We start from the raw sequence: 16723 nt of genomic DNA, 5'->3' as shown, positions 1-16723 counted from the left end.
TGAGCTTAGATTAAAAATTTACATAAAAATAAATTAAAATATAATTAGAAATGTCGTCACTCGTCAAATGTCCAATATCTAAATTTATGTAATACTCCCATGTATATGAGTATATATATTTATATCGTCTCGTTGTTTGTCAATATTCATATTCTTGGCAGGTAAAAGATCAAAAAAACACCACACTACTGTTCAACTGTAAATAACCATGTTACAGCTCCTATTTGTACTTGGCTTTCCTCTTTAAGTAAAGTCCTCTGTCGTGTGTGTGTGTGTGTATATAAACCCACAGAAACCTTTTTCTCACTCCTCCTTTCTCTTGTCTAGCTGCGTCCCTTCAAGATCCCCAAGACCCTTACGCAAGAAACCCTAGGAACTGCGAACGGGAGGAGTGAGAAAGTAGAGAGAGAAAGAGAGAGGGCCAATTTTATCACCTCAGTCTCTCCGAGAGCCTCTCCGATCTGAACCAAATTCAGGTACACAGTTCTTTTACTTGAATCAATGGATCTTTATATCTATATTCATGTAATGCTTTATGCGAGATAATCTCAAATTGAACAAATTCATTATAATTCAATAAAAATTAGGGCTTTATGGTTTTTTTTTTTAACGTATCTTGTAGTTGGCGTGATAGTTGAGCTATTGGCGGGTTTATTAGGGTTTTGATTGCTTTTTGGGGATCGATCAGTAATGGCGGCGGCGGTGCAGCAACCAGTATCTGCTCATGTTGTATGTTTTGATTGATTATGATGTATCTTTGTTCTTTTGCTATATTTTTCATTGAGTTGTTGGTTCTGAATGAATCTTTTGGGTGCTGTTAGGTTGGCAATGCTTTTGTTCAACAATACTATCAAATACTGCACAAATCGCCTGGGCTTGTTTTTCGTTTTTATCAGGATATCAGTAAGCTTGGTCGTCCTGAGGACAATGGGACCATGGGTATTACTACAACCATGAATGTGAGCTTTCTCGCTCCATACCTCAAACACATTCACAATTACTTTAGGGTTTATTTTACTAATTGGGTCTTAAAACTTATTGGAATGGAGTGTAAATTAATTGGGAATTTTGCAATTCTAATGTGTTTTTCTGTATGTGTTGCTGAATCTCTATGCACAGTCTATCAATGAGAAGATATTGTCACTCAACTATGGAGAACTCAGGGCGGAGATCAAATCCGTGGATGCACAAGAGTCTTTTGATGGTGGAGTCCATGTCCTTGTAACTGGGTATTTGACGGGGAAGGACAACGTGATTCGGAATTTCGCTCAAACTTTCTTCCTTGCGCCACAGGACAGAGGCTACTTTGTTTTGAATGACATATTTAGATATGTGGAAGACATCAGTCAACATGATGGAAATCAGGTTTCGGCTAATGAAGTAGAGGCTCCTCTCACCCCAGAGCTGGGTAATTTATAAAATCATTTTTTTTTTTTTTTTTTTCCTGCTTAATATAGTTATGTTTTATTGCGTATGTTGAATTTTTTTGTTTGGTCGGTAGATCCTTCTCCTGTGCAAGAGAATCACATATCTGAGCAAACAATGGTTTTGGCTGAAGTAGCCAATGGGGAAGAAGTGTACAATCCCCCTGACAATGGACAAGTGCCAGTTGTAGAAGAAGAGGAAGAGCCCATACCCGAGGTTGTTGATGAAATACAGGATGGTTCACAGATGATTGTTGCATCTAATTCCAAAATTGAAGAAGTGCCAAAGAAGTCTTATGCATCCATTGTAAGTGGTGGCCGTTGAAGAATTCCTCTAAAACACTGAAATATTTCTTAACTTGCAAGAGTTGGTTTACTTTAATAGTAGTGACAGATTGCTCCTTGGTAATCTTACATGTATGTTTAAGTATGTAGCATTGGAGTGATGAGTTTTGGGTGGGCACAGATTATGCCCTATTTTAATTGTTGGTATTTTTTTATTTTTGTTCTTTTGAGTCCCCGGGCAAGATGATCTCTTTTGCCCAAGTCTTTCTGGTGTTGTTTGCCTGGCATTGGATGTCTAAAAGCTAAGCAACTTTTTATTTCTGTTTTAGGTGATGCATATGAAGGAGAGTGTCATGCCATATTCGTCTCCTGCACCTGCTCCTCGGAAGTCTGTTTCAAAGAGCCCACAGCCGTCCACCCCAGCTGCTGAGACAACAGTTCCCAGTTCAGATGTGGTTGAGAATGTGAATAACCAAGATGGCGAAGGTATGAAGCCCAATGTCAAACGTTACCTTTGATTATTCCTTGTTATTGTTGAATTTCCATACTAAATGGTGGTGAATTGTTTAATGTATATTTATTTATCTATTCATCCCCTTTATCTAATTTTTTCCTTTTCTTTCAGCTGATGGTTTCTCAATCTACATAAAAGGTTTGCCTTTTAATGCCACACCTGCACTACTCGAGGAAGAGTTCAAGAGGTTTGGACCAATTAGAAGTGATGGCATTCAAGTTAGGAGCAACAGAGTATGACTCATCTGATTCTTTTATATGCTTTATTTTTGGTTCCTTATTGTTAGCCACTAGTTCACTTATTTTGTATTACAGCAGCAGGGATTTTGTTTTGGCTTTGTGGAATTTGAGATGGCAAACGCCGTGCAAAACGCAATTGAGGTATCATCATTTAATTTCTTACTGAAACATTAGCTTGTCTCTCGTTGTTTCTATACATTAATGAGAAGATGTATGGCTGATAAGTTTGTTTGCAATTTGAATGCAATGTAGCTTTTTATGTGCGATTTAGTAGAATAGTAATGACTTAGTTATTTGCACATATATACAACTAACCTTATTTTTCTAGTTGGTAGTTTGAGTGGTATTTCCTAACATCCAAAGGGGAAGTGTGTCTTGATTAAAATATGATTGAAATTGGATGTAGTCACAGGAGTATGTGTGTCTTGATTAAAATATGATCACGGTCTCTCCCTTTTGCTTGTTAAAAAACTCAGGCTTTCGGCCTATTCATGATATATTACCATTCATTATCTATCTTTACGAACTGGTCACTCACTTCCTGTCTTGCTAATTAGCTATTGGAAAGAATGTGCTTACTACATCTCAGTTTCCTTTAGCTTGCCTGCAAAAATGACACCGACGGAATTAGAAAGAGTGACATGGTCCACATTGAGGGTGATAATAAAGGAAAGAAAGAACAAAGTTAAGATGTGTAGAGTTAGTAATGATGGATATAAAAGAAACTTGGTAAAATTGGCGTACTCAATTTAAGAGCCTGACTATCATTATATACAAGAGGAAAATTACAAATATGGAAAGAGAATAAAATCAAATCAGAATAAAAATAAAATCCCTAAACATTAGCATATAATGAAGACCTAATAAATCTGTCACAATCATTGAGTCAACTTATAGATATGATTTCCAACACTTCCCTTCAAGCTGGAGCAAATATGTTGACCAAGCCCAGCTTGACTATGTAAGACTGGAGAAGAGAAGGCCCAACAAACTTTGTGAACACATCTTTAGTCTGTTCTGAAGGGGAACAAAAATAGGATTAATGATACCTGATTGAACCTTCTCTCGAATAAAGTGAATGTCTACCTCAATATGTTTTGACCTGTCATGTAAGACAGAATCGGAAGCAAGCATAATGGCTGATTTATTGTCACAAAACAGCCTCAAAGAACCTTTCTCTACAAGACCCAACTCTCCCAAAATTGATTGAAGCCAAAGGAGCTCACAAGTACTTTGAGCCATAGCTCGGTATTTAGCTTCAGCAGAGGATCTGGAGACAACAACTTGCTTCTTACTCTTCCATGATATGAGATGATTACCATAGAAAGTACAGAAGCCAGAGGTAGAACGTCTATCTGTCTTACATCCAGCATAGTCTGCATCAGTAAAGCATGAGAGTCCAGACTGATTTCCTGATGCATAGAACAGACTAAGACCAGGGCATGACTTAAGATACCTCAAAATATGGTAGACTGCATCCATATGAACTGAGCGAGGGGCATGCATGAATTGACTAATCACACTAACAACAAATGTCAAATCGGGCCTTGTGTTAGTCAAGTAGATAAGACGACCTACTAAACGTTGATACACGGACGGATCTGGAAGTAATTCCCCTAACTCAACAGAGAGTTTGAGATTGGGGTCCATAGGAGTGGAAGTGGGTCGACACCCAAGCATGCCAGTATCTTGAAGAAGATCCAAAATATATTTCCTTTGAAATAAAAAAATTCCACGACGGGATCTAGCAACCTCAATTCCAATAAAATATCGAAGAGGGCCTAAGTCCTTCACATCAAAGGACTTTTGAAGATGAAGTTTCGCCTGAGCAATCCCTGAAGCATCATCACCCGTGATAATGATATCATCCACATATACCAATAACATAATGCAGCGACCATCACAGCGACGTCGAATAAAGCAAGTATGGTTTGAGTGGCAGCGCACAAAGCCCATGGATAAAACAACATCGCGAAAACGATTAAACCAAGCTCTAGGAGATTGCTTCAGACCATAAAGAGACTTCCGCAGCCGACAGACTTTCCCAGCATACTCCCCCTCAGCCCGAAACCCAGGGGGTGGATCCATGTATATAGTCTCAAATAAGTCTTCATTAAGAAATGCATTCTTGACATCTAATTGATGCAGAGGCCAAGAATGGACAGTAGACAAGGAGATAAGCAGTCGTACAGACATCAACTTTGCCACAGGAGCAAAGGTAGCGCCAAAGTCTTTACCCGGAATCTGAGTAAAGCCTTTTGTCATCAACCGAGACTTATACCGATCGATAGAACCATCGGCTAAGCACTTCACATTAAAGACCCATTTGCAGCCAACCGTTTTCTCCCCCGTAGGTAAAGCAACAAGTTCTCATGTATTATTATGTTGTAAAGCATCCATTTCTGTTGTCATGGCAGACACCTAATTGGGATCCTGGAGGGCCTCTGACACTGATCGATGAATAGAAACGGTCCCAATATTGCCCAGGAAGAATTTATATGCACCTGAAAGACCATCATAGATAGGGTGGTTAGTGCTACTAGAGAAACCATACCAATTAGGAGGGTGACGATCACGGGTAGGATAACGGGATGTATGCTCAGGAATGGTAGGAGCCACAGGGGAAGGAGAGTTACCTGGACCTGGTTCTGAAGATGATTCTGGCAGGGGATGTTGAGTGCGATGGCAACAAGAGTAGACCTACAAAGGTGGAGGGGAACCCTCTATGGATGGAGAAGGAGATTCCTGGACAGTGTGATTTTCAAAGAGAGGAACAGGACGGGCAATAGGAGAAATCTCCTTCTCCAGACCATAAGAGAGAGAATCCTGTACCACAAAATTAGTATTATAAAAAGGAACAGTTTCATGAAATCAAGAGAATGATACATATGTTTTGGCCACGGGATCATAACAACGATAGCCCTTTGACATAGCAGAATACCCCAAGAAAATACACCTAATAGATTTATTATCAAGTTTATGAGGAGAAGGATTACGGTTATGAACAAAACAAGTACAGCCGAAAACATGAAACAGAAGGTGAAACAATGTATAGTCAGGCTAGAGAATCTGAAGTGGGGCCTTACCACCCAAAACTCGACTGGGAGTACGATTAATCAGAAAAGTAGCTGTAAGAACAGCCATATGCCAATAGAATTTAGGCACATGCATACCACTCAGAAAACATTGGACCACAGATATAAGATGACGGTTTTTGCGTTCAGCTATGCCTTTTTGCTCAGGAGTGTAGGGGCAAGTGAGTTGATGTAAAATCCCCTTTTTATTAAGTTCAGTCCGGAATTCATTCGAAATATTCACGTCCATTATCAGAACGAATATTACGGACAACAGTGTTATAATGGGTTTTGATCATTTGAAGAAACTGGGTAAATTAAAAAAACACATCAGATTTCTTTTTCAATAAATAAATCCAAGTACAACGAAAATAATCATCAATAAATGTCACATAATATCGATGCCCAGAGAAAGCAGTAACTGGGGAAGGGCCCCAAACATCAGAATGAATAAGATCAAACATACTAGGAGCACGTCTCATATGAGAAATATAACTAGTTCTAATATGTTTAGAAAGCTCACAAACTTCACATTGAAACTTATGGTCCTTACATGCTTTATTTAACGAAGGAAACAATAAACATAGATACTGAAAGTTTACATTCCCCAAACGTGCATGCCACAAACTAAAAGTGCGAAAAGAAACATCATAAACACTAGAAGTAGGTAGGACAGAAGCTTAAAGACCCGTTCCTGGTGGTTCCCCAAAGTAGTAAAGCCCATCACACTCATAACCCCTGCCAAAAATCCTCTTCGAACAAAGGTCCTTCAACAAACAGTGATCTGGTGAGAATATAACTGCACATTGGAAGTTTTTTGCAAGCCGGCTAACGGATAAAAGGTTAAAGGCAAATTTAGGTACATGAAGGACAGATGAGAGAGTAATATCAGGAGATAGACAAACATCACCCTTACTGTGAATGTAAGATGTAGAGCCATCCGCAAGATACACAGATTGGGTGACAGGTATGACATTGGAAGAAAAAACTGAAAACTCACCCGTCACGTGATCATTGGCCCCAGAATCCAGAACCGAAGTGGGCTGCTTGGCCTTAACATGAAATGCAGTAGGAGTACCTGTAGCAATAGTGGCAGTGGGAGCAGCTGAAGGAACACCAACTCTAGAAGCAAGGGAGCCAAATTTGAGACTGAAGCTGGCTCAGTCCAGGAAATACAGTAGATCCACTAGTAGTAGCAGGAGTCTCTGCAACAGCCGTAATACGAGAAGAACCAGATCTAGATAAATGGTTCCTAGAAAATTTCGCTTCAATTCAGAATGAAGTTTGAAGCAACGAGCCTAAACATGTCTAACCCCTCCACAATGGTGACAAATAATCTGACCTGCAGAAGTACGTGATCCAAAGTTGGTTGCAAAAGCCATACTTTCCCCAGCAGGCTCAGACACTGGTGGAGGAACAAGTGAGGGCTGAATTAAACGGTGCCTGCGTGCTTCACCATCAACAGTAGCAAAGGCTTCCAACAGGAATGGCATTGGTGATGCGTTCAAGATCTGAGACTTTAGTGTTTCAAATTCTGGGCGTAATCCCATAAAAAACTGATAGGTATGCTGACGATCAAGACGTTTGACAAGAAGAGAGGCTGCCTAGGGAGGAAATTCACTGAGAGGCTCATATTGAGAATCTTTTCAATGTCCAAAATCCACCCTGATTTGCCTTTTCCACCAACATAGAGGTGGAGGGAACGAGCCCAGGATGCTAAATTACGGCCATTTAATAGCATACTGGTAACTCGTTGAGCCGGTGTGTGTTGTGTCGAAGAAAGAGTTTCTTTATTATTACTCGAATCAATCATAATATTAAATAGAAGAATTCAACAGATCACCAATAATTTCAAATAAAGGAGGAATAAACCTGATTTTGATCAAACCAAGAAGCCAGAGACACGGCAATCTGATTCGAAAATGCTGCCGAATATCCCAGCAGCCCCAAAAAATTACAAACACGTCTTCTGACCCTTAAAAAGACACCAAACCTAAGGGAATACCCCTACAGGGGTCGAACCTAGAGGAGATTGGCTCCCCCTAGGACTGTCGCAATAGCGGCCTGAAGAAGAGAGACGGTCTGTGAAGAAAAGGAAAAAAAAAGAAGGCAAAAAAGCAAAAAACACCCCTAAACTATACCATTTTTGCATAATGTATCCTTGAACTAATTTTGGAAGCAAATTGTCCCTTTGAACTATGCCATTGTTGCAAAATACCCCCTTAAAGGTCACCGGAAGCCAATTTCCGGCCACATAGGGACATAATTACTAATTTATCCTTACTTGTTAATTTATTATAAAAAATATAAAATATCTAGGTATAAAATTTCAATAATGCCCTTTTAAGATTTTTTTCATCATCTTTCCAAACGAGGCTGAATTTTGGGTCAAATCACCCGATTTCTCCATCACTGGGAACAAATTGATAGTTATTGCCATCGCAGAAGGACGACAATCAAATCTCTATTTCAGTTGGAGACCAAGCACCTTCTTATATACAAGAAAGAGGTTTTCATATACATAAACAAGTTTTTATCTATAAAAGGGGAAAAAAAAAAAAAAAAAAAAAAAAAAAAACAGAGATAACATGGAAGAATTTCAAAGATGTTATCAAAGGACTCAGATGCACCGTCGCCTCCACAACTGATCGACACCATCGACGAATTGCTCGCCGCCATTCGTGATTGGACTCCCATGGCCGCTGATAAGCTTGTTGCTTCCTGTCTCGACCGCGCCGACGATCCACTGTAGCAGGCAATGTTTCGGTTTGAGGACGAGTTTAGATCGTTGATGGAGCGAGGCAGCGAGTCGGGAATGATAAACGATCTGCACGAGATCGCGAAGCGGACGGTGGCTGTCGGATTCGGCAAGGAGTGCTCGCACGAGTTCAGTATTTGCCGGAGAGAGTTCTTGGAGGAGAGCTTGTCGACAAGCTTCCTTCACCTTCAGTTCAAGGAAAACAGCATACGCTATTATCACCAAGCCATTAAAGGAAAGGCGCCCACTTCTTCCTCATCCAATTTTCATTGATTGTGAAAGAATTTAGCAAAATTGATAAACAATTGGATTTTTCAGTAATTTCTTAATGAATCCAACCACGCATGGACTGTGAGGAGGAGACTGTTCAGATTGGTAAAAAAAGACTTGGTCAAATGAATGTTGCGCTTGTTAACCGAACTTAAAACATCATATTATGCAAGACTCAATTTCCATGCCTTCTGCCCACTTGAAAAAGTAGTCTGTGGCTAATAAAATATAGCAATGTTGTTTAGAACTTTAGAAAGATACTGCCAATCATATCTACTGCCCCTTGGAAAGATACATTCAAGTTCATAAGGATGAGAAAAATGACTAACATGAATTAACAATTAACATGGCATTTGAAAATCGTCAGATGCCTAGTTCGAAGCCAACTCCGATCTCACCACCGCCGTTCTACGGTTGAGGGAGACGAAGAAAATGCATAGGAAAAATATATATAAAAAAAAAATGAGGGCACTATTGGTATTTTGTACCCATGATATTTTATATCTTTTATAATAAATTTTTAAGGAAGGCTATATTAGTAATTGTGTCTCTTTGTTGATCGGAATTTAGCCTCCGGTGGCTTTTAAGGGGTATTTTACAACAATGGTATAGTTTAAGGGGGGCAACTTGCTTCAAAAAATAGTTTCGGGGGCATTATGCAACAATAGTATAGTTTAGGGGGGTTTTTTGCTCTTTTGCCAAAAAAGAAAGAGGGAAGGGGCTGTGACGAGATCAAAAGAGGCGGTGAAAGAGAGAGAGACGGGGGAGGCGTAGGTTTGAGGCTCTGATACCAAAAAGAAATTTGGTAAAATTGGCGTACTCAATTTGAGAGCCTGACTATGATCATATACAAGAGGAAAATTACAAATATGGTAAAATCAAATCAGAATAAAAATAAAATCCCTAAACATTAGCTTATAATGAAGACCCAATAAATCTGCCACAATCATCGAGTCAACTTATAGATATGATTTCCAACAGATATGATAACATATAGTTTGATCAAAGCTATGCAAAGCGGAATGGAAAAAATTTGGATGCATGGAACCTGCCCAAGTAGTTGGGAAAAATCTTTTTTGAGTGAGTATGACCATTATATCCATCTTCTTTAGAGTGAGAAACATCCTTTCCTAGTGATTTTTTATTTCTTGGGTTCATTTTGAAAAGGCCGTATTATGTGATATTTCATTACAGGTGGAATTTTTGGTGGCAGAACCAGCACAAACATGCATTCTCTTACACCATAAATTGAGCTTGAATTTTTTTGACTTTGTGTGAAATTTCTGATACTAGTTATTAGTTGAACCACCCAGTTGTACATAACCTGCTAGAGCTGGACATCGTGGTGACAAGTCTTACGACTGGCTATCTGCATTAACATTTATGTTGGTTTGGGAAACAAGAAATGGAACCATGACGTAGAACAACAAATAATAGTGAGAACAAATATAGTTTAAGTGTCCCTGGATGGTGGTAGAATCTATCATTTAATTTTGAGTTTTTGAAGGCATTCATGACTATGAAGCATTTAGTAGTTTGTTAATTAATTTTGAAATATTTTAAATACAGCACAATCATATATAATTATTTAATTGTTGGATTGTGCTTGCATATACTCCACTGTTTCATAGTTTTCTAAAACAATTGAAGAGTTGTGGCAAAATGTTTGTAAGTTTGCTTTTGTATACCATTTGTCAATAATAGAAAATAATTTTTACTCAATAAGTTGTCACTGAATGTTGTGGTATGGTCACAATTGCCTGTGTTGTCTGTGGTTCTAGATTAGCTTTGATTTCATCTTTTTATGGGTAAGGTTTAAGCTGTGTCTCGTGCACCAAGTTTATCTAGCTTCATATATCTATACTAATTGATATGTAGTTTGTTGACAGAAAGGACCTTCATTTTTCTTAAAGTTGTAATAATTTAACATAATATATTCTAAAATATAACATTGGCATACATACTGAATGTGATATGTATGTTATGAATTATTATTTTTTCTGTTCTATTTTGCTTATGCTAAATGCAGTTTATCACGCTTGCCCTAAATTCCTAATGGGAGTAGCTTCTATTAGTGATAAAATTAGAGAAAGCAGGCTTAGGTGGTATGGCCATATACAACATACAGTGTAAGATGCACTGGTTAGGAGAGGAAGGGGCGTGTGCCTAGAAGGTAAGCGACAATGAGGACGGCCAAAACTTACATGGGATGAAGTAATTAAAAATGATTTTAAAAAACTAAATATTGTAAGAGGCATGGCTTATAATAAGGCAAGAATGGAAAAGGAGATTTCATGTGACCGACCCCATTCACATGGGAACCCATTCTCGCTCTAAAGAAGATGGTTTACATAATAGCCATAGGATGACATTGGATCGACATGGTCTAATTCACATATGTTACTCCCATCCGCGTTAAGTAGCAACTGAATAAAAAATAATATATATTTATATATATATATATATATATATATATATATATATATATATATGTATATATATTGATGTAGGGGTGTAGTGGTCATTGCTTGAAACATTGGTTATAACTCGACTGAATAACTATGATGATGCGGTTTTGAGTCAGAGAATAGCCACTTTGTGCAAAACAATGACAAACAAGTGGTTAATATTCCCCTCCCTGGACCTTGTGTAGGTGAGACATGCACTGGATTTTTTGTATGTGTGGATGTGTGTGCATGGTGTGCACACTAATCTTAACTTCTTCTGGTCCATTTTTCTTTATGGACCCTCTTTTCATTCTTTTCTTCAAGTTAGTATAGACTGCTTATTTTACTTCCTTTATTTTGTGAAAAATTTACATATTTCTTAGAAGAAAAGCTCCAGTGTCTAATTACTATAAGTGGATATTTTAGTTCATACTCCCATAATGAAATTTTATGATATGTATATTTGATATCATAAGTTCTTCCAAATCATTATGTAATTTTGTATTCTTAATTTCACAGACATTATGTTTTTCGTGTCTCAGATATCTTTTATGGGAACACTTTATCTTATTGTTCAACTTTATTTACTGGAAAAACCTCTCCTTTATGCCTTTAGACATTGATTACAATATCAAATGGTTTTGAAATTATTCCTAATTTTTTTATAGCTTCTCCAACTTCAATAGTTCTAATTCTTAGAAAGCTCTATATTTGGTACTTGTCAAGGTTTTTTTTTTTGTTTGGCAATTCCTGGACTAAGCTTCCCAAACATAGCCTAAATTTGTGAAGCTTGATAATTCCCAATTCACTTTAATTTTTCTGATGCTTGTCTTTGTAATTTCCATTGGAAATTATCATACTGAGAGCTTCTTGGAAGAGGCTTGGAAATGCACAAGAATGAAAGAAATGCTTGTGCACCAAGAAATCAAGATGCAGTATTATATGCTGTAACGACGAATGTAACTGGGGGAATATTGAAGTGGTTTTTGTCAATCAGTTGGGAGCTGTAGGAGGGTTGATTTTTTAGTATTCTCTGATTTAATCAAAGGGGTAACATTTGATATGAGAGGATGCGATAGGATCAGAAAGGCCATATGGTTGCATGCATTTATCTTTCATGGACTTCTGTTTTGCTCCACTGGTTTGGGCTTATATTCATGCCAGGATCCATCTAGGGCTTTCAGATTTTGAGACATTAAAACATGATTGAATTCTTAATTTTCCAGTTTTGTTTTTTACCCGCTGATAATTTGTGTTCATGCCAAGCCACTTTTTCATGAAAGTTTTTGACATGATTATATTATTGGTTTTTCCATGGCGGGTGAAGATAATGACATCATGGCAGTGAGTGCGACAAAAGGTGTACTAGTTATTGTTGAGCTGGAGATAATGTTGAAGATGACGGTGGTGGAGATGATGTTAAGGATGGCGATGGTGATGCACACTGATTTGTAATGATCGTGGTTACAGTGTATTTAGTTGCCGATCCTCTGTTGTCGCACACTTTTATTTTGGGTGGAGAAAGGAGCAGGGGTGTTAAGTTCGCTCAAACTTTTATGAATAAAATTTTAAAATGACGCCTATTGATTTGAGATAAGTGGAAGCCCTTTTACATTTGGTGACTTATAATTAAACACAAGGACTATATATGACAGCTTCGAATCCTTAAAGCACGCATAAAGTCAATGAGTTCATACTTGGTCATATATAGGAATTACAGATCTTACTGGCTTTAATACAATGTTTGTGTCAACAAAACAGTAGCTAGGAGAGAAGGCAGAAAGAGGAAAGTAAAACATCTTTACTACCATTGTCCACCACTGTTAACACCAACTCTCTTGTCAATTTTAACATCCTTTTCTGCTATCACCTCCAATGTGTTATGACTACTGCTATTACAACTATTGTTAATAGATGCCATCATTACTTTTTCTGCCACCTATAGATGGCAATTTGTCTTGAAATTCAGGCAATCCACTCGGAGCTGCCCCTCCTGTGATGGTTTAGTATGTTCACATTTGGGTAGGCAGTGTTCCATTCAGCATTCTGCAGCTGCAAACACTGTATACGCTTTTACTACCAAGTACCAACGAATGCCATATTATGTTGTCATTGATGACAGTTGCACAAATGCCGAAATGGTTGAGAAAACATCTCAATTAAACAGACCTAGAGGGGAGTAAATAGGTCTAGTTCTCTCCTTTTCTTGTTTTTAATCTGATTTTTAGTGAATTGAAATGCGAAGAAATACACACGATAGCAAGTAAAAATTAAGGGCAATGAGAAAGATGACATCAAGATCTTTTATGGATAAAACCTCAACAAGGAAAAATCAGAGACTTAAGTCTTTGGCAAGTTGATACTTAGTACCTTTGAAACTGCTCACCATGCGTAGACCTATAAATGGATCGAATTGGGCTTAGTTCGTTATGAATAGATAAGGTATTTTATAATCCTATCTGATAACCCAATGGATTATTTGTGAATGAACCCATGGTTATCAAAATTGATAATCCCATCCATTGAGGGTATACTTTTTTGTTAAAAGAATTAATGTCAAAAGAGATCGTCAAACAATAACTCACGAACAAAAAAGGAGGAAAATTAGGTACCATCTCATTGTTAAAGGAAAAATATAGCGTAATAAAGAAGAAAGAATAAATAATGCTAAAAACATTCTGATACTATGTATATAATATGTGTTTTATAATCAGATAATATATTTATTGCAGCTTATATATTATATTATGTTTGATTAGATTTTTATTGGATCAATCATAAATCCATATTTGGTTTGTTTAGCTAACGGATTGTCAAACCAATTTTTGGTCCAGATTCAGATAAGATTTGGATCAAAATCCGATCTACTGACAAGTCTAATCACTGGTTCCAATGCCTTCAGAATCACATATAGTTGATTTATCTTCGACACTCAGTGTCCTTTGATCCAGGTTCCGTTTAGGATTATCTGCAACACTATTCCACATTCATGCGAACACCTCGTGATGTGGTCCTTCTCAAAGTGATCAAGACGCCTTCCTCCTTCCATTAGTTCTCGTGAAGGAACTGTTTTGATCTGCTGCTATGATCGTTTAGGATGATCTCTATAGCATAGCTCATACTCAAACAACCAGTGAGGACATACACAAACTAACTTGCGCAAAAGTGTGTGATTCTTATTAGAAAAAAAAAAACAAGTAAACAATTTCAACTGTTGCAAGTTAAAGTTGAACCATTGCAACTATTCTATGGACTATGTTCCATCGGTGCATGCCAAAGTTAGACCAGTAAATGCATTCGGGAAAAAGTTGGACTGGTGTGGTGGAAAATTTTTGTAGACTGCACTAAAGAGCTAGACTTTCCAGGCTTCTTTGAGTGGTCAAACGAACGCCAAATTGACCGTATAATATATATTACTCTTGTTTCTCTTTGTTTTGTTTAAGAATTCAATATACTTACCTGAAATTTTGCATGTGTGGTTATCTGTTCATGGACAAAGAATATTAATATGATGAGTAGTTTCACTTGAATTTTTAATCTATAATTTTGAAGTCCAAATCCATTTCATTATTTGTATTATTGTCTTTATTTATTCATTTATTTATTTGCAATATGTTGCTTTTAATGCCTTCTATGTCCAGGTAATTCTATGTTGAAATAGTATCCTCCTCTAGTTTTTTCATTTATATGTACCTGCTTTGTGGTGTGAAATATTTGCTTCTCTGAATTTTCAGGCTTCACCCATTATGATAGGTGGACGACAAGCATATGTTGAGGAAAAGAGGTCTACCAATTCTCGAGGCAAGTTGGGCTTTTGGAACCTTGCTCATTTTTTATAGAGAACTGCTTGTTCCAATGGTAAAAGCTTGGTGTAAATTGAAAATAGAAAACTGGTGCCAAAAGGGGCCATTGCTTGGTGCAATGGTAAAAGCTCGGGCAGACAAGTTTAAGAACGACTACTACTTTGTGCAAAACAATGCCAGATCTTAGGTCTGTCTGTAGTCAACTCACAGCAAACCCGCATTTGGCTGAACCAGCACCTTTTTCAGGTTACTGGTGCCAGGATTGGGACCCATCAATATTAGTGCCAGGCTGATTTCTGTTCTAATGGGAAAATGTTGTTTTGCAACTGAATTCAATTTCTCACATTTGATCTCAAGGCTAATTATCCCTGCCTTCTGTATTTTCTTCTCACTAAACATGGTTACTCTTTTCTCTTCAGTGAACAGTAGGGTACGGTTGCCAAATGGAAGGGGGTCTGGATTCAGGAATGAGGGAGTTAGAGGGCGTGGAAATTATGGAGGGGGCAGAGGTTATAGCCGTGGCGAGTTCAATGGCAGGACTGAATTTGGTAACAGGGGTGGCAATCGTGGAGGATTTCCGAACCGAGGAGGTGAAGGATATCAGAGGACCGATAGCATGGGGAGCAATGGCAGCCGCATGAACCGAGCTAGTGGAATGGCTGTTAATGGAACAGCTAAAACAATGGCACCGCAGGTATCTGCCACCGCTTGAGGAACCATAGAGTGGAAGGTTATCGGTGAGTGATTGTAGCAGTTAGTTTTTATTTTTTACTTTCTATTTTTTCCTGGAATGTAGTGATTTAGTGTTGATTTTTTTTCGGGCGACTGGCAGCTTCTTATCCTCTTGTGGATGGGCTGTCTGATTTTTTTTTTCTGGGTTATTATTTTTTTCCCTTTCGTGGATGAAGTTATAGCCTTGTAGGTGGAGAACAAATGAGTTTAAGTAGGTTTTGTTGTGTGGTATCTCTTTCCAAGTGCCCAAGGGATTAATTCTAAGTTAATTTTGTGGCCTTTTTGTATTGGCTAAACTATTTTTAGATATTTGTTGCTGCCAAAAAAAAGAAAAAAAAAAGTGACACGATTATTGAACATCATACCTATTCAGTTGTATTTTCAATTTATGTTGGGTAATAAGCGATTGATATTGCAAGTCAATGTATTCATGTGTTTATGATTGGGTGTGTGCATGTATGTTTGTCTAAAAATATTTGTGTTTGGGTCATTTGGGGCTATGCATTTTGTTATGAGCGATGACAATTGAATCAAGGATTTTGTTTTCAAAATGCCACTTTGTTGCATTTGCATGGATGCTGGTACAATTTTTATTTATTTATTTTATTATTATTATTATTATTATTATTTTTTTGTGTGTGGAAAATAAATAATAATTACAAAAGGAGGGCTTAGGCTAAACAAGCCCATTAAACTAATAGGCAACCCAGCCAAAAGAAGGTAACCCAAAAACTAGAGCCCAAAACAAACCCATTTCAAGAAACAGATAGCCGAAATAACTGCTAAATAGCCGTTAATGTTAGTTGTGTGCCATACAACCCGGTAGTCAGCACTAATCGTATGGAGGTAAGGAGATGAAGGAGAAAAAGAGGACAGCAGCTCAGTCCGGTGGTCTACGAGGAGGTCGTCGAAAGCAGCAAGGAGGAAGATTCCATTCAGATAGTCGCAGCAAGGAGAGAGATCCATTCAGATAGTATGCGACTTGTAGCTGCACGGTCCCTGAAAAATCCTAAAGTGTTTTTTTTTCTTCTTCGTTGCATTATCCTTTATGCTCTATTTGGTAGGATGGAAGAAAATTGAATAGAAGAGAGAGAAGAAAGGGTGAATGAGACTTCCCTGGTGAAGAAAATCGGATGAAAGAGAGAAGAATGGATGGATGAGACATTTCTAAAAAAGA

The 16723-nt window shown here is 37.8% G+C and overlaps 1 protein-coding gene across 4 annotated transcripts; it reads left to right on the top strand.

Annotated features, from left to right (window-relative positions):
* Positions 1-275: 275 nt before the first annotated feature.
* On the top strand, positions 276-15969 carry LOC132269165 (nuclear transport factor 2-like). Of its 4 annotated transcripts, none has more exons than XM_059770256.1 (10): positions 276-476; positions 623-729; positions 822-959; positions 1120-1408; positions 1502-1731; positions 2039-2195; positions 2335-2456; positions 2544-2603; positions 14746-14812; positions 15234-15969. In XM_059770256.1, the coding sequence occupies exons 2-10, from the start codon at positions 691-693 to the stop codon at positions 15524-15526; spliced, it is 1395 nt and encodes a 464-aa protein (XP_059626239.1). In that variant the 5' UTR covers positions 276-476; positions 623-690; the 3' UTR covers positions 15527-15969. The 4 variants fall into 4 exon arrangements, with proteins under 4 accessions (XP_059626239.1, XP_059626238.1, XP_059626237.1 ...); XM_059770255.1 differs by having other exon boundaries at positions 2541-2603; XM_059770254.1 differs by having other exon boundaries at positions 277-476; positions 659-729; positions 2538-2603.
* The last annotated feature ends 754 nt before the right edge of the window (positions 15970-16723 follow it).

Source organism: Cornus florida, unplaced genomic scaffold, assembly GCF_030987335.1.
Source record: "Cornus florida cultivar Cherokee Brave unplaced genomic scaffold, ASM3098733v1 CherokeeBrave_3.0.0_Hap2_Chr08, whole genome shotgun sequence".
In the NCBI taxonomy this organism is placed as follows: Eukaryota; Viridiplantae; Streptophyta; class Magnoliopsida; order Cornales; family Cornaceae; genus Cornus; species Cornus florida.
The sequence above is the reverse complement of the archived record's forward strand: the minus strand, read 5'-3'. Positions and strand labels throughout refer to the sequence as shown.

What these genes read in the sequence shown, in the direction of transcription:
- LOC132269165 (XM_059770254.1), top strand. Translation starts at nt 691, where the DNA reads ATGGCGGCGGCGGTGCAGCAACCAGTATCTGCTCATGTT. An exon ending in AGAAGTCTTATGCATCCATT is followed by an intron (nt 1,732 to 2,038) that starts GTAAGTGGTGGC and finishes TTTCTGTTTTAG; the next exon opens with GTGATGCATATGAAGGAGAG. An exon ending in TTCAAGTTAGGAGCAACAGA is followed by an intron (nt 2,457 to 2,537) that starts GTATGACTCATC and finishes TTTGTATTACAG; the next exon opens with CAGCAGGGATTTTGTTTTGG.